General features: G+C 29.5%; 2 protein-coding genes across 2 annotated transcripts in view; both read left to right on the top strand.

The window, feature by feature from the left end:
* The first annotated feature begins 4,635 nt into the window (after window positions 1-4,635).
* On the top strand, window positions 4,636-6,319 carry LOC147065463 (PDZ and LIM domain protein 4-like). The gene is made up of 3 exons (XM_085956983.1): window positions 4,636-4,803; window positions 5,644-5,795; window positions 6,259-6,319. Exons 1-3 carry the CDS (start codon window positions 4,636-4,638, stop codon window positions 6,317-6,319), a joined length of 381 nt encoding a protein of 126 aa, XP_085813109.1.
* Window positions 6,320-13,995: 7,676 nt separating this feature from the next.
* The window catches only part of LOC147065462 (organic cation transporter-like protein), a 69,990-nt gene continuing 60,946 nt past the window's right edge, over window positions 13,996-23,039 (top strand). Inside the window, exon 1 of the mRNA XM_085956982.1 lies at window positions 13,996-14,134. Within this exon, the coding sequence (XP_085813108.1) occupies window positions 14,075-14,134 (60 nt within the window). The 5' untranslated portion in view covers window positions 13,996-14,074. The remainder of the gene's footprint in view (window positions 14,135-23,039) is intronic.

Here is a 23,039-nt window from a genome sequence, read left to right as displayed (position 1 = left end):
AGTTAATCCCATAAAATTTCACTTAATTTATAATATAATTTGATTTCATTGAGATTTGAAACGGAAGAATTAACAAATCATATTTTTATTTCCTTAGTCAGCTTAAGTGGAAGTCTTTGTCAAATTATCCATGCGGAAACCCGAGTGACCTCATCATATTAGTTGATTCGTATTGCATCACTCACAGCCTGCCGCAGGAGTAAGAGAAAGAGAAGATATGAATCATCGTGCTCAACTGAGGCGTAATTTTCTCTTACAGTCTCTTGGTAATAATAATTTGACGACGGGTGCAACAAATGTTCAAAAGAAGACCGAAACTTATAATTTTTAAAAGTGAGAAATTGAGTATTTTTTTGCGATGGTGACAATTTTGTTTAATTTGAAACGTCTCAGTGTATGCAGCCAAATATAATACGGTTGTTTAAATTGAAGAATGCCGATGAAAGAGTATGATACATCAATGCCAGTTTTGATATCGAAGATAGACAATATACATGAGGCTAAATTTTATATATTAAAAATAAATTTAAACCACTAAATGAAAATCATTTTACTTCTGTTCGTATGTATATCTAGAATAGTCGAGATTAAAATAGAATTTAAATGGTAGGTACACTTATTAAATAAATCATTTCTAAGTTGTATTTAATTGATGACTGACACACTACATAACTCGTTTTACGACGATTAAAATGATCTGCTCTCTGGTAACGTTTGCCATAATAATTATGGCAAACGTTTATTAACATTATATGTATTATAACATAAATTATTTATAAGCATTATCAGAATCGAACCATGCACAGTCCAATCATTAATGCACTTCAACAATAAATATTCCAGGGACAACTAACATCAGTTCAACTACGCGGGAGTAAACGAAAGATTATATTTAAAATAAACAGTAGAAAAATCATTCAATTTCTAAAACGCCATTAATATTTTATAACCGTGCCAAAATAACCAGTCAGTCACTTTTAGCACGCTTCGGTGACAGTGCTGACAGCTCACCACTGAAAAGTGCAACAAGCGTGGGAACAAAATATGTGTTTCAAGGGGGTAACATTGGAGCCCTTCAACAAAGGGACGAAACAGACATTTCATCTAATTTCTTTATAATTATTAAGTTGTTTGCTATTATGGTTGATGTGTCCACAATAAATTCATATTTTTCTTGAGAGTGAGCTATGATGACATATAATTAATGATTGCCAACTGCCAGCTATAATGCAATACCATCACGTTGTGTTATATAATGCGGTTAGTTAAATCCTGGCCTAAATAAAACCAAAGGCTATACCTAAATGAATTCGTTAGGAATATTTCATACCTCGGCAAATTTGATACATGTCTGAATCAACAAGATTTATGTTCTTTACGTTGTGTCACAACGTATAATTTAATAATACCTGTAATTGTGTATGATTGCTTATGTAATTATTTTTAATAATGACAGTTGATTACATACAAAACCTTGTTTATTCTAGTACCATTTTTATTTTATTACTGTCCTGTCAAATAAATTTCAAAGGACAAAAGTATAATACTTGCTACAAATAAATTTTAAATGCCAAGTAACTTTCTGCTTCATTTATGCCTAAATAACTTTTTGATCTTCATATTACATTTAGACCAGTAGCGAGCGGTCCATAATATAATATGCTGTAGATGCGATGCATCCCGAAAAATAATCGAAAAAGTACTATGCAATATATTATACATTGTATTGACCAATTCTATAGCAAGTGCTTTTTCTAGTTATTATAGCCAAAACTCCGCAGTAACATACACTCTACAAGTTCGTTACTTCATCAGCCATCCGCGCACCAAGATAAAGTTTGTTTAAAAACCCTTAGTGGATAATATGTCATAAATAATTAGTGAGTTAGTATTTTTTTTTAACAAGCATCCCTACACTCAAAAGTCACCGTACACTACTGATTTAGACTCTATCATAGGAGAAGGTGTACTTCAGCATCTTTAATACTAGTTAGCTGTAAAAGCAGTATTTTGAAAAACTGACGACTATACTTTACTATTCATATTCCATTACCGTGTGTTTTTGTCCATTACCTTGTTCCTAATTCACAAAGCATAAGCATAATATGTACAAACAATCCGAAATATATCGAAATAGGTCCACGTGGACAAGTCTTGTGATTGAAATGTGTACTTATAGTAAAAAGAAAATAGTTTTTAAATCTACTGGCTTATATTAATTACTTTCTGATCAAGTTATCATAGAAAGATTTGATAAGGCTTGATAATTTGAAAAGTAAGGTAGGCCAAATATATATTACTTTGACGACTTATTGAACTATAGTTAAAGAAAACTGTATCTTCAATCGATAAAAGCCATTCGTTTGAGTATAATTAATATACAGGATAGTATTCACTCTCAGGCGTCTGAAGAAAACTACAACATGACTTCCTCGTTCTTCAAGCTAACGGATTCTGGCATCCTGGAAGGCTGTTCAATACTATTTACAGAGTGTATACGGCGGAGTTACGAGATGCTAACGTGACCTGGAATGACGCAAGAATACTGGCAAGCGATAGGGACTTTTTGAGGCGTGGTGTGGTGTCCATATGCTCCATACATGGCCGAGGAAGATAGTATTTACAAATAAAACGCACCATATTATTGTGAAAAGCTTGTTTCTGCATTTTTTTACATTTACTATTGAACTAATTAAACCACCAACTAGTCCTTGCCTAAACCAATAACCTAAAGCCTAAACAACCTGAATATTGTCTTTAAATGTGGCTACCATAGACAAAGAATAAGTGTTATATTATATTTTACATGACGTGTCAATTTTATTACAGATGCACAATACATTGATTGACAATCTTATATAGTTTTCGTAAACATACATATTATAGGATTGAATTTGAGAACTTAAAAAAACTATTTAATGAAAAGCATACAATATTCCGGAATGTTCATTCGCTGTTGAATAGTATGCAATATTTGAAACACTTAAAAACATACCCATTAGGCAAATAATCTACCGATGCAATACTAATTGTGTTGAAATTTTATTAACTCTACCTCCGATGCGTTATCTCAATTTCCCCGTTAATATTACAATTATTACGGTACCAGGATTTCTCTAAATTTAGGTTTTAACATACTTAATTTCAATGTGTTTATTAAGCTGTTTTTTTTTCAATGCTTCTGTGATAATTTCATAAGCCATGTCCTCTTTTGGACGAAAACTGTTACCTCATGTCAGACTCAGCGGGCACCAATATCGAATGCTGTTCAGTTAGTGAATGCACTTTCTTAAGACTTACAAAGTTTAGTGATACGCTATATATTCTATATATAAAGTTCTATTTTTTTGTTCTATTCTAGAATTATTTTTGTTTAGATTTTTTTAATAATTTGTTATGTACCTACTCAATAATATTTTTAAATATACAAAAAATATATACTTACAAGATTTAATAATATAATATTCATTATTGAACATATTACGTTTTTTAATAAATTATCTTTTATTTGTCTGATTTGTTTGAAAAATACTAAAATCAATTGAAAAATACATTTATATATAATTATTGGGATAATATACATATTTGAACTACCTATTAGGAATCCCAAAACCAAGAAAGTAAGTAGCATAATAAAATTAATCTATTAATTTTTGGTATATATACTTTCATTTTAATTTATAAATTAAAATATTATTTTACTTATAGGAATCTACCACTGCTTATTCTGCATAGTCCGGTTCTTTGTTTGGTAAAAATGCAGGTGAATAAGCCAAAACATCCACGCATCTATGTGATTGATATAAGATTTATCAGGAGTTTAGGATTGATTGAGAGCTCATAATTAATTCGATAGTGGTTGGAGAAGTGAGTTATAAACCCCAATATTATTTTTACCAAACAAAAATATTTTTACTTAATCCATTGATAAAGACAAGTGTTTTCATTCGTAATAATGATAATTAGAGTGTAACGTCAAAGTGGTTCATGCAAAAACATTTTCACAGTTTTTTTTTGTTTTTTATTATTTGTGTCTTGTATGATTTAGAAAAATGATAGTTTATCACCATTTAACTTATTTTTAAAGTGCTAGTGACATGAGGTTTTATAAGTTCTTTATATAATAATGTATTTTGAATATTTTATTTCTTATTAAACCTGAAATACAATAATACAATCAAAAAATTCATAATAGTAATATTACCTAATATAGCGTTTGGTATCTATCAATAAAACCATCTACTTATTTAGGAATATTAATTGGATGGTTTTGATCATTGCCAAAATGTGATTGAATTGAACTGTTTATCACTTTATCATAAAAAATATCAATACATATTTAAATTTGATAAAAAATTCTCGATAGACAAAATGATGACTAATTTAAATTTGAATATAATTAAATGAAAAAAATCTATCAATAATTATTATAAATTATTGCAGATGTTAAAGAACGTCAAATTTCAGCAATCATTATATAACTTAATCGAGTACCATGCTACGTTGCCACTTGATAAATTCAAATGAATAATTAATTCTCTTGATTGAAATAGGGTTATATTTCAACATATATAATATCATTTCCATTTTAGGGGTTGGTAAGGTGCTTATAACGTCGCAACAATGACTCCGACAATGACGACGGAAATAGACCCCAAGTTCCTCCCTCCCACCCGATTGGAAAAGGCCAAGTGGGAGTCCCCGAACGAAGGTGTCCACGAGAGGGTCAACTTTGATGACACTATATGGGGATTTGATCTTGCGGGCGGTGTCAAATATGAAACACCTCTCAGAGTAACTAGGGTAAGTAATATGGTGGACTTATGGAATATCATGCGTAATCACAACGTATTATACAACCATTACTTAATATATAATTTGTTTAAGCAATATGCAAAGTTTAAGCACCACGAAAGATAATTATTGCAGTTGATATTTACGTTCAAATTAATTATAAGTTGAAAGACGAAAAATTGTATTAAAAATAAATCGAGAAAAATTTATCTTGACTTCAAAATATACTAAAATAATATTCAAAATATAATTATCAGTGGTTATTAAAAAATATAAAACCCAACTTTATTGTTTAGTACCTACCTACATAATTTTATGTGATTGTTCAATACCATCAGTAATTATTTAAAAAAAATACTATAGAACGAAAACTATCACTTGAAGTGTGGCGGTTTGATTAACTGATAGCTCTAAATCAACCTTTTCTAATTACATCGCGAAAATGGCGCCCTTCTGTAGGCATTACAATATTTTATTATCTTGTTATTTCATTATTTTATCAGTTGAAAATGTCCCGCTGAGGCGGACGAAACCGGTCCTAATTAATTGATTAAAAGTGGAATAAGTACTACAAAAAAAATAATTTTATTAAATAAACAACATTACAATGCAGTTCCACCATGAATTGATAGTTAACAAAATAAAAGAAATGTTTTATTAATAATGCTTGTCACACTAATGATACGTACATTTATTTACGATCGAGAAGGCTCGTGTGCACGCCTGCAAACATAAAACTATCATGTATCTTAACACTTAATAAATTGTTAATATGCCTAATATAATACATATCAATTTTATTTATCTTAAAGAATAAGTACCTATTCATAACAAAATAAAATATTTCAGGTGAGAGATGACAGTCGCGCCCAGAAAGCTGGAATAAAACCCGGAGACAAGCTAACTAAAATCAACGACATCCTAACCGAAACACTTTCCCTACAAGAAGCGCACGATATCATTATTCAATCTGGGATTCACATACGATTATCTGTTACAGCGTAAGTAAACCACTGAAAGATACAGTTATTAATTATGTACAATATCTATGTTTATATATTATATTATATTCAATTCTAACTCAATATACTGCCAATTTCAACTCTAAAATCGACCAATAGACTCCGTAATAATCCATAGGTATGTGTTTTTCAGATAGTATGGATACATATATTAGGAATGGGTAAATTTCAGAAAATTACTAATTTCGCATAAATTGGGTCTAAATTACTCATAAAATTTAAATCGATTTACGACATTTCGTACTTGCGATCGATTTTATTTATGACTATTGATTTTTACATGATTTTAATTTATTTTACATTAAACTCAACTTACTACCAACCGAAATTTCGATCAAAATGTAGGAATGTACTATATGTTGATTATCTATCTACTGTAACCATAGATTGTGTCGACGATTTGTTTTAAACTTTGTATTAAAAATATATATTTTTATTTCAGTCCTGAAGACACAGCCACCAGCTATCACTGTTGGGAAGACCAACCGGTAATTAATTATTAAAACATTTTCGTATTAATTAGTGTCCAAATTTTATTTGTATTAAATTATGGTTACCTAAGTTAACTTGGAGGAATCCAAACTGACTTGATAAAATTTATATAACAATCTCAATTATTAATTGTTTTATAATTATTGTTAAATGATATATGTTTTTGTTAATTTTAGGACCCTGTGTTTGAGAAAGTTGTCATAGAGGAACCTGTAAAACCCAGATATTTCACTTGCAAAGTGGTAAGTATAATATCTTTCCATACCCATTCATATAATACAAAACGTTAAAAGAAACTTTTAAAATTATATTTTTCATCAAAAATTGTAGTATACCGATTTCTAAATAGAATTCTGTGAAATAAAATTAAGAATTTATTTTTAAACGTTGAAAGTGAAAAAACATATTATTGGAACGTCTATCTGGCAGACGAAACAATGTTTGGGGCACATCGCTTTTAGTGCACAGCTTATTCACAAAAAAAAACTTTTCTAACAGTATTATTGTAACCCAGAACCTGCACATTACATACTACACACATATTATTTAAATATACCTGAGGGAGCACACTGTCAATTTTCAATTATTAATATTTCAATACACCATGAATTTTGACAGCTATTTAAAAAAGGAAATTTCAAAAATTACAAATATTGCTACTTAAAACAATGTTCAGCATTTATTTCAAATATGAAAGACGATCATATTCATCCAAAAAATCCGTTCGTATAAGAAAAACAGAATTGTTTTTCTTATACGAATGATACGAATATACGAAAAACGTGACTACGTTTTTGACGTCAATTTTGAAAACTACAAATTTGGACGCCTTTCTAAGATGTTCGACAATTTGTCATGTTTGACGCATTTTTCATTTGAATGTGTCGACTATGCTAAAATAATGAAGTGATTCCGTTATGTTGTACGAAATATAAACGTGTTCGAGACTAAAATCTAATTGGGAGACGGTGGTCTACGGTACAATTAATATGCCTCAATATTGTAATACAATACTACCAGCATATTCAATACATCAATTTATATCTTTTATGTTTGATATAAAATTTTATCGATTTGTAAATAAAACAAAACTCTAGTTGTACTGTCATTGTTTTTATTGCTCATAATGTGCAAGTATATAAATTAACTATGCCTCTAACCTTTCCCTAAATTAAAGCAAACATTTTTATGTTTTTCAGAACTCCAACCTCAATCTGCAATGGCCCTGGGTATCGTTACCAAAAACAATCTACAAAGAATCAAACTGCTACTTAGTTCCTAGTAAATTCGAATCTAAATTTTCGTAAGTAATTTTATTGTTATACTTATTGTTTATTGTTAGAAGGTACCAACCTTGACCTCTTCTAATAGTCCCTATACAGGTCTTCAAACCTTTCAATTAATGCTTAGAGACTTATTATAACAAAATGTGGTTAACATTTTTTTATGTTTATTACATATTAATTACATAATATTTTCATATGTCATTCTTTATTGGCAATAGGTATACAATTTGGAAAAGCCTCATAAAACACACGATTGGACCACAATCGATGGGTTCAAATCCCATTTGCTTCAAGTTTTTTTTTTAAATATTGTTTTAATTCATTTGTTTCTGAGTTTTTAAAGAATGTAATATTATTATGGTAATGAATCTACAGTATAAAACATTCTACAAATTTGTCTAGCAAATAGCGATATTAACATAATGTTTGTAATTGAAATCACAATAACAAGCAACTAATTATTGTATTTTAATCCAATTACAGGCACAAACTGTTTCCTGTTGTAAAACAAGCTCCAATAGTATTACAACCGACGGCTATTGCAGTGCAGTGAAGCTAAATCTAAATTTAATTGAACAAAATTATTGTTTATACTTTTTAGGCACATTTTTTTCACAATAATGTGCCTCATGACGTATTTATAATGCCATTATAAAAGAAACAAGGATTCATGCGAGAAACCAGAATGTTTCTAATAATATTTTTAACTTATTAAACAAACGACTGATTTTATAAAGTATTTTTTACGATAAAATATAAACAAATAAATATATATTTTAATCTTACAATACGCATTTTAATTACTTCCACCAATTTGTTTTTTTTCCTTTGGTATCGAATCTTCAAAATACTTGAATAAGATCCATTAGACGTATTTATAAACACATACATAGTTGCATAAAAACATAGAATTTAATGTCTATAATAATATTACCTTTGGTGAACTATGTGGAACCTTAACAAAAGTATTTGAAAAATATTTTATTCAACATTTCGATACTCAACTTCTATGGGGAAAGAACTCAAAATACCTTGTTCTACGATAATGGCATTTGAAAATTTGCACAAATTAAATTCTCATTTCAATGTAAAAGCCTTGATTTTTTAGGTAATTAATTTAATTTAAAATTGTAATTTTAAAGGTGCTTATTTTCTATTTAGTTCAAATGAACTTAACAATACACAATGAAATTTTACAATTTAACCAATAATCAACCCAGACATGACCGTTTATAATTGAATTAATGATTAATCCCAGAAAGGATTATTACTCAAACTCAAAACCTTGACATTTTGAGTTGTTTCCCTATACCAGAAGATAGGAATATCCTTAGGAATTATCGAAAATATGCCACGATTATAATTTATATATAATGTCTTTTTACAAAAAAATATATTTTGTATTTTTTTTGGAGACCAATAGAAAATACTATGTGAATTTATATTTACATTCTTCTTATTATATTATTATGGTCTCTGGGACTGTACCTACCATTTTCATAATATCTGAAAATTTTTCATTTATTACTAATAAATTGTTATACTTACATAAAAAAAATAATGCAACTATAAAAGACAATACTTAAGATAATTATAATGTCGAAAAAAGCTCAAACCTGGAATCAACTTTGGTTCCAAAAAACGGCTCAAACAATTATTTTTTCTAAACAATGATGTTCCTACGTCTTCATTTTATTTAAGATGATTCACTAACAATATCATAATAAAATTAAAATATAAAGCAAACATTTTAGACTACTATAAGCGTGTTAACTAACACATAAAATTGTTCGCTAACTTAAGATAATAATTATTAATAACATATTATTATGTCTTGGATACACACTTATTTTCTTTAAACAATGATTTTACATTCATGTCCAATCGTCAATAGACATTTTTTTATTCCGTCTACAATAATAAATGATACCTTCAAAAAGTTTTTTTTATGCCGGAATACTTAATATTACGAGGTATTAGTACGAGGTTGTTCATTACTAACTTTAAATTATTTAAGACATCATGTTTGATTAGTTAAAGGATTTCTGACACAGATATATACAAATGACATTGAACCATATTAATTTTACATAATGATCGAGGTGTTTTGTCAGGACATTGGTTAGTTAGAGCAATGATGAATTTACATTTTTATTTCAATAAAGAATAGTAGGTACGTCTCTAGTTAGATACACAGTAAATTTTGTCTAGCGAATTCGCGAACACAATAAAATTTTAAGAAGTATAAAGAATATGATCTTTTACAAATTAATTAGTTAAATTTAACAATTAATAATAACAGTAAATGGCTAAAAATCATTTAAAATTACCACATAATAATTGCATTTTATTAATGTGCAATATTAGGTTTTTATTGCTAAAAATGTACTTTCAAGTGTGCACCAAATAGTATTACACAATATTTTAATGACTCAATAATGAAGCAAGTAGGTAATAAGCAAATACACTGATGTAGCAAGACGTGTGTAATTTTTAAATTGAATTGCAATCGTTCAAAGTCTATTTTTATCTGCCAGGCGTACGCTAAATCTGCAGCGAGCACTAACGATAATATACAGGCATTATTATTGCCCGTCCTTTAATATTGAAGTCTTTAATTTCACTAATCACGTATACCTAATTGAGACACTTGTTGGAAAATCAGTTACCATCATAATCACAGAAATATTCACAAAAATATGCCTACCATAATAAGGACTGCAAATAGAAGCGTCCCTTTGACAAACGTATCATTCAATAATTATAAATTAGAATACTGAAATGTAATAAGTTATCTAACATATATTTTAAACTTCAAACTCCAAACGCAATAATCATGCGAGCTACTTTTGAAATTTAAATTATCCAGCGAGCATCCTGTATCGGATATAAGGGATATGTGAAAAAATGTAATTCACAAAAAATAGTAGAATTAGTTGAAAAGTTCTATTGAAGTGGACGGAACTGGTCCTGTTCATTATATTATTATTTGAAAAATGTACGATATAATTTTTTAAAGAATTAATAGACAATAAAGTGAAAAATACAGTCATAAAAATGGGTGATTTTTAATAATGTCAGTGTTGTATCTAATTTTTCAACCTTTATTGTGCTTAGATCTAGTTTGCAGATCAAACACTGTTTTAATTATATTGAATAATATTTTTATTATAATTAGAACTGCAAGAAAATTTTCAGGCGAAATTTTTCGTGTAAAGAGTTATCAGAAAAATTAACAAAAACAATTTGGCGCTTTAGAAGTCATTGAGGATCAACCTTACAAATATGGTTAACTGTGGTGTGTAAATCATATATCGTACGCCAGCTACCAGGAATATTCTCACAAGCGACGGTTTGGCGACCACTGGTCTAAATATTAGAAATTCATATTTTTGAATGTGTAAAATAATATATCCATATCGACTGATGGATGTCATCGACTCTGCTACAAATGAATTATTATCAGAAGGAATAGATTCCTAAATTTGTTTAAAAATGAAATAATAATTGTATAGGTTTCGCATATTATGCATTTTTGACTAACTCTCTTGTGGACAAATGTAACTTTCAGAATACCGAAAATAAAATTAGGTATACAATTTAGCCCCATCAAAATATTGTCCACGAAAATGTTCCTCAAACCCTTTTGATATCGAAATATGATTTTGGTAGCTGATGAACTAATGATTCATCGCGTCACAAAATACGCTCTGGAGATATAATAGGTATACAATTTAATTTTCTCATAATAATAAAGTAATGTTGATAAATACTCCACATTCACAAGGAAATATAAATAGATTTATAATAATTACAAGATAAAATGAACTTTTTATATACAACATTTTTAAATTTTCTGTTGAATCATTGTCAACAAATATTTTTTTTGCTATTTTGCAACAAACAAACAAATATAGAATAGGTACTGAAATATCATTTTGATTACCATAGTAACGCACGTATATATTAATAATTTAGTTGCTAGGACCACCCCCTTTGCAACCAATAATAGTGGATTGGATTACGGATTTCTTCCGAAATAACTTTTCATACAAAACAGAATTAACTGAAAATGAATTTAGTTCTACTTAAAGATGGCTAAAAGTATTAAAAGAATGCATTGGCATCGTGTTCTGATTTATTCTAAAAGTTTCAAATGTCTAGCTAGTCGGGAAGTTAGTTAAAAATCGATTGCAATATTTGTACTGGATAATCAACCACCGGACAAACAAGAATACGAGCTAAGAAAAACATGATAAAAATGGGGTTTCCAAAATCGAGTTATGCAAAATATCCATAGCGAGTTTTGCGACTCGACAAGTCGAATATCATCGTATCTAAAATTGTGGATATTACACGTCATATATAATCTAATCTAATCCCGTACGAGTGACATATAAAATTTAAAAAAAAAAAAACTTTCCTAATGGAGCATATGGACTTCAGCAGAGTGGAGGTGGTATTAATAGACTTTTCGTGAGATATGGTTGTTCGCTTTTCGCCCAACGTGTTCTTGGACAGAATCGAATATATTGTGTTTTAAAAAAATAACGTGATATTTTATATGAAATACCATAGCAGTATTCTCAATACATTTAAAAAGTAGACGTAACTTACTTTACAACAAATAATCTCAATTACACGCTTATTACGTCATTAAAACCGTCACCAAAAATTACTAAATTTGATTACAATCATCATTATTTTATCAGTACTGACTAATTAATATTTGTTGTAAATACAGCATATTATACCTCAATAATTATCTAACTTAGATTCTGAGATTCATGTTTCGAGATTGCTTTAATTTTATGCACACGTAAACGCTTATGAATGATAATTGTATGATTGTATCTGCTATTGCTTCTGACCGTAATTTACGTAGTTATATTTATTATTATTTTGATTACCTTGATAACAGTAAAAATAATATAAAAGGTACATAAAGAAATGCCACTGCACTTTTAACGTAACAGTGCAAATTTAGAACATGTCGTACAATATATTGTATAAATACCAGTGGCGAAGGGTGGAGGCGGGCTATTAAGATTCAAAATAAATGGTGCACACTATACTTTGTCAGTCATACGTATTTATTTTCATTGGAATAAGACTACACTTTACTGGTGGAACTGGCAAGAAAAATGTTAAATCGGCAACCCTGGTTATCAAGTTCGCCTCTTTTGTTTATTCTTTAATCCTTTATTTATTTTTTAATTCCTGCGCATTATGCTAAACATGAATCTCTCGATATCTCGTTCTGTTTCTCTTTACATTATGAATATGGTCATGTACTAACGGATAATTCCATTATTCATTACTTTACACTTAAAATAAGTAGCCATGACCGTACATTGCCTAATAAGTTTTTTTATAGTTGACTATATAGAAATGTATTTTGAGCTATAACTGTTATAATTTATAACACTCACGTAACTATACAATTGAAATGCAATATTATGACCTATATTCCATACGCAGATATCAAGAATTACTTACGAAAACCGATATAGGTATTTTTCTTGTGATGGTCGGTACACACGTCACGAAAATAATCACAAAAATGCGACCGTGGAAAACGCGGATAAAAATGTGCATTAAATCGCAGGCCGACCACGGCTAAAGGTTACCACGTTTTTGTGACTGCTTGCGGTTCATGTATACCGGCCCTAACATTCAATTTTATTTGTTTATTTAAATAATAATATTTTTACACAGTAACGTACCTAACTAAAGGTCAGGTGATGTTATCACTGGGACTGTAACATTATGTGAGAACAAATTTACACATATAGCGAATAGTATTACTCCTCTAAACCTATAATTATATTTTTTATTTATTTATTTAGATATTTATCAGGCTTTAATTCAACTGTAATTTAATAAATAAGTCATAGATATATAATATTATGCTTCATGGTTGTTGTGAGAAAGGTTAATATTGATCCTACAGGGAAACACTGCATCGAGTAATCTATCTATGCAATACGTCTAGAAATAAACATTTAAATTATATATTTATATAATATAATTTATTTTATATTAGTTTCTTGTATATCGAAGTAGACTCCATAATAAATTGTCCTTCAAACAAAGTTTTTAAAACCATTGTGATATTGTGTTATTGGGAATGAAATAAAAAAAACGAAGGGAAAAAACTAGCAAGCCACTGATGATACCAAAATATTTTTTGTTCATTTTGTTTATCACCGACAGATGTCCGTATTACAAATTTACTTATATGAATGTGTACCTATGTACGTATACAAACACATTATTGTAAGAACGTGATTACGGTTGTATTGATATGTGATGCTGGTTGCTTAGGAACAAAAATACGAAGCGATTTGTGATGTGTATTACCTACATACTCAATTCATTGTGAATTTCAGTTGCTGTGAATCCACTACATGTGCTGTGAGTGCTAGGTGAACCTGTGATTTTGTTGATAGTGAAACGTTTGTGAAATAAAAAATTAAAATGGATAAAGAAGATTTTGAGGATGATGCTTTACGAAACAGTGAAGATGAAGAAACACAGGTAAGCAATATTTGTTTTTATAAACGGTAGAGTAGGTAGGCACCTGCACAATCATACACACGTGATAATATTATAATATATTCAGGCATGAAAAAAGAATTTATTTTACAATATGTTAATATATTATTTAAGAGTATATTGATGATGTCGATAGGTAAGTAGGTGATTATTTTTGGAGAAAGGTAATTTTGACATAGTTTTGAAACATACATATAATGAATTATTTCTCTCTGAATTAAATTGGTGGAGATTAACATATTTACAATAATATTGTGTTGAATGATTCTAATTATAAAGCCATTATAAGTAGCGCGCTGTTTTACTTTCAAACAATTTTAGGTTAGCAGTTGACATTTATCTACGTATTTCACTGAAATATTATTATTATAGCTACTCAATAATAATTATTTACAGTCGTATATTTATATTTAATAATCAATATACTTAGTATAAAAAATCATTTCCACAAATCTTATAGCTGTACAATATTATAGAAGAGACATGCCAGTCGCATATTGAATGTTCTTAATAAATTAACATCTTTGAATGCTTTCGGAAAAATGTGCAAATAAGTGACGCCAAAATATGAAAAAAATTTAGTTTGTTTTTAATCAATAGAGTACATACCAAGCAATAAATGCTAAAGAGTACTCTTAATTTTTTTCCTGTTTAATTGTACATTTAGACTTTGACTTATTAAAACCTTCGGTTATAGCAGTGGCGAAGACTCCATACTATGCGATTATTTAAACCTTACCTTCCTATACCTACCTATACAATCACTTTATTTTATAAAAATAATTTTATTTGCCAAGAACATCTATCGTATATGTAGGAAAGTAGGAATGTATTATAAAGAAAGGTATAAAAAATATGCGCTCGACATCTGTCTTTCAAATTTGCCATAAATAGTGATGTGTTTTATATGAACTTTATATCACGTGACCTCGGGATGTCTGGAGTAGTCTATACAAAATGATAGGCGCTAATTCGTAAGCCTAAAATCTTTGCATATAATATATTATTATTAAAATAATTATGAATTAGATAATTTTGATTAATCTTATGATTTTTTATTTGTATATACATAATTTAAACTCATCGCTCAATTTTATGTCGCCATTGAGTTATTCAAATTTCATCGAATTAGTGTGTACCTACCTATTTATCTGTGGTAATATCGTATTATTTTTCTTATTTCTCGTGAATATACCTGACAAGTGTGTTCTTTTTCTCTTATCTCCACAACCTACCTCCTTCCCTTCAAAGTCACCCTTCGCTACTGGGTTATAGATACCAATTCAGTTTGACGAAACAGCATATTATTATAAATATAATTTTGTCTAAATCGGACTTATATTATCTTATGTTTACCTATATACTTAGTATTAAAATTATCATTAGTCAAAGTGTACCTCTATTACATAGTACCTATTTGAGATGCAAATTTGGGCACATTAAGAGATACCTACATATGGACACGAAATGAAACACTTACTTACCGAAAACATATTTTTATTTTGAAATGATCACAAAGTAATTGAATTAATATCACATATTTTATTAAAACACAAAATTAGAAAACTCAAAAAAAATGTTTATTTAAATAATGTGAACATCACAAATCATGTTCACCGGATGACATAAAAACAAGTAACAACAATATTTTAACGAAAGACGTGGTTACAAGAAGAGTGTAAAAGTAAATAGAAGTACCTACACCGAATAAGTAGACCTACATATAACAAAATATAAAACAACGTCCACCTAAATTCATTCTCACACAAGTGGAATATATAAATATCTGAAACGATTTCGTTGAGCACAATAATTATTGCCCTTCCAATAGGCAATTCCAATAGCAGGCTAGTTATGCAATTTGGTAGAACAAACAATAATTATTGATGCTCCCGATTTCTAATATAGTTATCAGGGACACATGGGTCAATGGGTACTGCCGTACTACCCAAGAATGGCAGACTTGTGATTAACACTGCGGAAAAAATACGTGGCCAACATAATATTTTAGCATTGAGACTAGAGCTTGTCGACTTTCTCGACTTATTTATTTCTCAAAAATCGAGAATTATCGAAATCAAGAATATTTATTTTGTTTTCACGAGAATTCTAGGTTGGTTTCTTGATTTCTCGAGAATCCTCGAGTTGGTTTAATATCTCGAATATAATTATAATTGTTCTTGTATATAAAGTAGCTAAATTGATAGACATGTTTCATTATTTCTCATCCAGTAATTGAAAACAATCAATTGTTGTGTCATAATAACGACTCATACTAATTTTAGCTCTTTCAATTGGAAGAATAAATAAATTGATCTTTGACCAAAAGTTGTTCAATGTTTTCCAATTGCGAGTTCAGTCTCTGACCTTTGAAATAAATGGCTATTTTATCATAAACGTCAATATTATAACATTGGTAAGTATGGATGGAATTTATTTGACAATGCCGAGCATGGCCCCACATCCTCAAGCGGGCTCCAGGCCAGGATCTTTAGCGGCCCCCCTACCTATCGCTAAGGTCAGTGGCGCACCCAGGGGGGGGGGGCAAGGGGCCCTGGCACCCCCCAAACATGAAAATTATCAGAATGATTTTAAAAATTGAAATTGAAAGCCAATAAACTATACCTTTGGGCTTAGACAAATAATCGTTTCGATACTCGACACTAGTATTAAAAATCGCCAAAAATTCACTGTATAAGTAGATACCTTTAATTTGAACTAAAACACAATTTGAAAAACGTTAATGTAGTGTTTCACACTGCCTTTAATCTTAGCGGTAGGTAAACCCCCGCCAAATATACTAGCCTGAGGTCCCGTTTCAGGATGTGGGGACCATGGTGGAGGTACACCGAGTGCAATAGACAAAAGACCCATAAACGAGAAATTAGGCTGTGAAGAAGAAAAAGAGCCTATGGGACTAATTTACATTCTCCTCCTTGCCCCCCCCCCCCAATATTTAATCCTGGGTGCGCCATTGGTATAATGTAAATCTCATGTCGTGTACGTCTTGAATTTAGATTTGTTATGTCCACAATATTTTGTATTCTTAAATAAATAAATAAATACATCCACTCGAATTATGGAGTTGTCGAGTCATATTACAAAAATCATCACACAAACACATATTTTTCATGCTAACAATCTTTAAGTGAAATAGCACCACAGGCGATATTTTTTTACTATTTGAGCAAATTCCTGGTGTGTGTTTATCTCACTACGCCGCTCACCCTCCCTGAGCTGTGGTCTCCAGGCTAGAGTTCTATTATTACTGTCTATCATGAACAAATCGTCATTTTAGATTTCAATGCTATACGTCCATCTTTTCTGTACGACAACGCATAGTAAACTGTGATTAGGCAAAATGCAGTACGTACAATCCATATGTAACCAGTCAAACTTGTGACGTACCTTTGAATTTTTTCGCTTTTCGTTGTATTAGTTTGTTATTTAGTTGTATTAATTATATTATTATATATTAGGTATACATAATATTATTAGCAGTAGATTCTCACTTCTCAAAATGCAAGCTTATTAAATTTGTAAAATAGTATTAATTGCGGGCCATGCTTTTCCCCACCATCCGCCCCAAATTCGCACTTTTCCTAAGACACCGATTACTAGTTGATTGGTTTGTTTAACCTATGTTTAATTTTATTATAATCCACATTTTAAATTAGAATTTTTTCACTCGTTCGATAGTACGAGAACCGGCTTTTTTTCAACAATTAGAATGGTGCCATTTTAAAATTAATTTAACTATTGTAATCGGATCTTTAAGTTAAATAAAAAAATTCTGCTTTAGCTAATGACAAAAAACACTTAACGTTTTATTTAACTGATTAGTTTATATTCCTAAAAGTTTAACTAATTTTAAAACAAATTATAAATTAGTTTCTCCCTGCAACACGTTAAAATCAATGTTTTAACTTCTTTGTAATTATACGCATATATATATATTGATCTAGAATAAAAAGTGACTATGAAGTACATACTGATAATAATTATCTTTTAATTTAGTTTTTAGTGTTGCGAACTAATTAATTTATTTGATGTTACATTTTAGGTAATACTTGAACTATTAGATTAGCACAAATGTAATTCATGTTTTTGTAAAAATAATGTGCTTGTATTTTATATTTTCCATAAAATAATTTGTCAGTAAGCAGAAGCAAGCGAATTAATGCAGATATGTCAGTGGCGTTCAACACAAAAGTCCCCTGAAACAGGATTTAAAAAATGGTGTAAACAAGTTATAAGTTTTCTGAACAAAACATATATACTTCGATTTATATGCATTTTTAGTTAATAACGATTATATTAATATATTATATATATATATAGCGAATTAATGCAGATATGTCAGTGACGTTCAACACAAAAGTCTTCTGAAAAAGACTTTAAAAAATGGTGTAAACAAGTTATAGGTTTTCTGAACAAAACATATTATATACTTCAATTTATATGCATTTTTATATATATTTTATTTATTATAAATAACAATTATAATTTGGGATCACAGAGATTATAAATATATTTTTTTATTGTAAATATTTCACTATAATAATGTCAACATAAATTTTACTAATGGTTTTATAATTGCGTTTAAAAATTAATAAATATAAAAAATCTTAACACCACTGCACATGGATGTACTGAAATATGACTATATTCTAAAACATTAGATCGAGAGGTTTAAAAGAATACTATTTTATGTAATAAAAATACTTTATGCAGTCATCAAATGTTTAAAATAAATATAAAGGATAATAAGGCTTCAAAATTACATAAATAGACTATCTACAACGTTTAAGGAATGTTCAGGCTAATGCTTTGGAAATACCATAAAACCTCTATTTTGACCTACGTTGGGTATGTGAGCCCTTAAGTATTTGTCCTTTGTCCATAGAACAAATAATGAATGATTTTCTGACACTTCAGAGTAGGTTTATTATAAGAAAATTAGAAGAGTATTTCTTAAGAACTAACATACTTATCCACATAAAAATTGAATTGAATTGAAATTCATCAAAATATAATTGTATGTTTGTGTATAGGGTGATAAATATGTATTGTTATGAATACTTATTGTAAAGTAATGAAAACATCATCGACCTATTGAACAATTGATTGAGATCGAATAATGAAACATTTTTTATAAATTTAATACAGAATTATGCACTAACCTTGAGTGTCTTGCAGTTTCTATCCAAGTGAAGAAAATTTGGAAAATCTTTACCTGGCTCCAGTTTCATAGTAATGTCACAAATATTATTCAGTCAGTGTGTAACCACTCTCTCAAACCGTTTTCCTTTCCACATATATATATACGCAGTATAGACTGTGGATTTAATCATATTAAATACTCTTTTTAGCACAATAGTTATTTAAATAAAAATAAATGGGTGTCGCGAATTTATTCGTCTCTAGTAATATATTTGGCCCATGATAGCCGAGTAGCTAACGTATCGGCCTATAATGTCATGGGTTCTGGATTCGAACCCCTTCTGCGGTAAGAAATATACGTTTGGTTCCAGAGTATGAACCTAACTTGAGCAATGACTAACATCAATTTCTCGTAAAAACAAAAATTTGTTAATACTAACAATTAGTGGAGGTGCATAATATGATATTTTTAGTATAGAATCTGATTAAGATATAATGTATGCTACTAATTACTATTATATTAAGTACACGTGATTGATGACAACGTCCCATGAACTTGATATTACAGATACTAATAATGCCAATAACCATTAGCATTAAGTGTGTTTTTAAAATGAAAGAAGGTGTTTGAAAAAAAAAGATTAGGTACTTATTTTCTATAAAACTTATCAGTTTGTCATTTTTAGCTGTTGATACCGCTATATTTTACCGATGATATATTTTATTACGTGTAGGTATAAGATTATTATTGTCTTATTTCTCGTAGTATACCTGATATATGTGCTCTTTTTCTTTGATCTCCACAGCCTATCTCTTTCCAAAAGTCACCCTTCGCCACTAGTATCATTGAATAATAAAATATAAAGCATTTCTGTAAATATATCACTTTTTGTATGACTGGCCGCCAGTAAGAGTCATAAAGCCACAACATTTATTCAAAAGGTAATTGAACATTGAATATATATTTAGATTTTATATATTAAATATATAGAAGATAATATATATAAAAAATTTTCAATAATTTCCAACTAATTTCCGTTAGATAAAAAATATTGGAGGAGGGGCGGCCGTCACACTTGGCGTAATCCTACAACTTTTCACTCACTTGGAAAACTTTTTCATTTATGATTTTACGTCTTCCTAAAAATTACCAGTTATAATTATTAGTGGAATGAGTGACATCCCTGATACCAGTTACCTCCCTAGGGAAAATGCCGCCCTTAAATAGAATTAAACGGTTGACTTCATCCATTTTAGTTTTAAATTGTATGTAAGTACCATAGAAGTATTAAATAAAAAGAGGGGCAAAATCTCGGCTTTCTCATACAACTGAATGAAGCAGGCCAACAATAGCCGATAACTTACCTACTGATATACAAAGGAGGCATACCCTAAAGAATGACACCCACTCTACGAAACATACTTTCAAAAGATGTATTATTTTTTCCTTATTTTTTCTGCTTTATATACTGCACTAAGTAGTGCGTAACAAACATGCCCACGGGATGTCACTGGAGGAAGCTGTTACGTATCACATATTTTCTCAAATCACCGAATCGAACTAGACACGTGACTCACATGTTACAGCAAGTCATGTAACTTTTTCAAATGCACGGCATTGCATAGTGTGTTTACAAAATTTGCCTTGAGATTAAATGTTGTAAAATATAAATACTTTTAAGGACTAACATACCTAGATAGATTCAAGAAATTTACTTAAAAGAATATTTTCTGTGTCTAACAGCGACTAATGTTACAGCCAGGGAACTCAGAAATAATGGGAACTGAAATGCATTACGAGTAAGGCGAAGCAGGTAACCGACTCCGAGTAAGGAAGAATCCAGGCTAAACTTACACACGTGTCAAGAATACGTTTTACCTCGAATACTGAAAACTGCTCTCGGTTTATGCATTTACGCTCATTTAATGTTGGTGTATTACACACACTATTGCACGTGCATAATGCGTGCTTCATTTTTTGTAGGACACTCACACATTCAAAATACTGCATCAACATGTGGCGTATTGAATATAGCCTATCGATATTCTATTTATTATCTGTTCTGTGGTTACAGCAAATCATGTAACTTTTTCAAAGCATAAGCAAAAGCTTTCGCACAGCATTGCATATTGTGTTTTCAAAATTTGCCTTGAGATTAAAAGAATATTTAACAACATCACTAAGTAGGTACAGAAATTATTTTTTATCCTGTTGTTATTTCAGAATAGAATGATTTTTTGTGAACATATTACGTATTCTTACACCATTACGTTTGATGTCGTTGATAAAAGATTGCTAATATATATTATGATTATTACTTACATGTTCTGGTAATTTGAAGCCTCTCGTAACATTATTGTTTTGTAAAATGTGAATTCCAAGAAAAACTCCATATACAAAAATGAGAAAATTGAAATAACTGCAACGATCCATAATCAAGACGTCCATTCAATAGTGTCTAAGTTAGCGTTATGTAATATGTTAAAATAAACGTGAATTAGCATACAAATAAACTCAGTACCTATACCTATTTCTAAACGCACCTAATGACATCATGTTTAAAAAAACATTAGTAATAATTATGCAAAAACTAATGCTTTATTTTTTCATAAATCCCGTTCCATGAAATTTATGATAATAATTATCAATATTAAATATATTATAAATTCATGCAGGGGTTAAAACAAGTTAATTTGTTCATGTTGTTAAATTCTTTTCGTCTAAATTTTAACTATCGTACTAAAATTAATATTGCTAAGTTAAATTTTCTCATGATTATATTTCATTGATATCCGACCCTAAACCTTTACTCTTTACACTGATAATCTAACTAAATCATGTACCATGACCAATATAAATGAGGACAAAAAATAAAATTAATATGTGCGAATTTATAACATTAGATTAATATTTATTACACGGGCTTTCTTGAGTATAATCCAAAATCTATTTATCATAAAATATGATACCGGTTAAATCACATATGTAGGATTTTTGACCATTGGTTGAATATGAAACCTAAATCCAATACTTATAGAATTGTATCGATGCTATAAAGAGACATTGAAGAAACGAAACAGTATAACTCACGGCATTTAAAATTCAACAATTTAATAGCTAAAACAATATAGTATACTGCCATAATGACGTAGATTCTTGTAAAAAAAATCATTTAAATATTGTTTACAATACCTTTACCTATATAGGTACGTAATTTAACTTATTTTAAAATATCATTATTTTTTTTAAATAATTACAAATGGAATAGTACAAAACTTAAATCCATTAGAATTATATAGGTATTTAATATTTAACTCGAACAGTATAATATCATATCATAATCGTCGCCAGCCAGAATGGAACCATCGATGGATAAAGACCACGTTCTTCTCTTCTTGGTATCTAGTTTTTTTCTATCAATCCAGCTTTTGTTGTCAGGTTAAACCCTATGATTGACCCACGGATACCACTGTCTGTCCGTTATAAATGTAAGCTACTCCAATATTTACGATGGTAAATCTTTAGTTATAATTTATAATATAGGTTGGTTAAGCTTTTAGGACATCATTATTTATGGTTACACGTAAGTTGTACGTATGCAGTTCATCGTGGGATACTTATTCGTGCGCCGCAGTACGTGAAACATGAGTTCGTATAACATTTTATCAAATGACGAGTTCTTAGTGTATAGTACGTGAAACATGAGTTCGTATAACATTTTAT

The sequence above is a fragment of the Rhyacophila brunnea genome, unplaced genomic scaffold, assembly GCF_057557595.1.
Source record: "Rhyacophila brunnea isolate RB1 unplaced genomic scaffold, BYU_Rbru_1.0 scaffold_6, whole genome shotgun sequence".
Lineage (NCBI taxonomy): Eukaryota > Metazoa > Arthropoda > Insecta > Trichoptera > Rhyacophilidae > Rhyacophila > Rhyacophila brunnea.
This window is presented reverse-complemented; position numbering and strand designations above follow the sequence as displayed.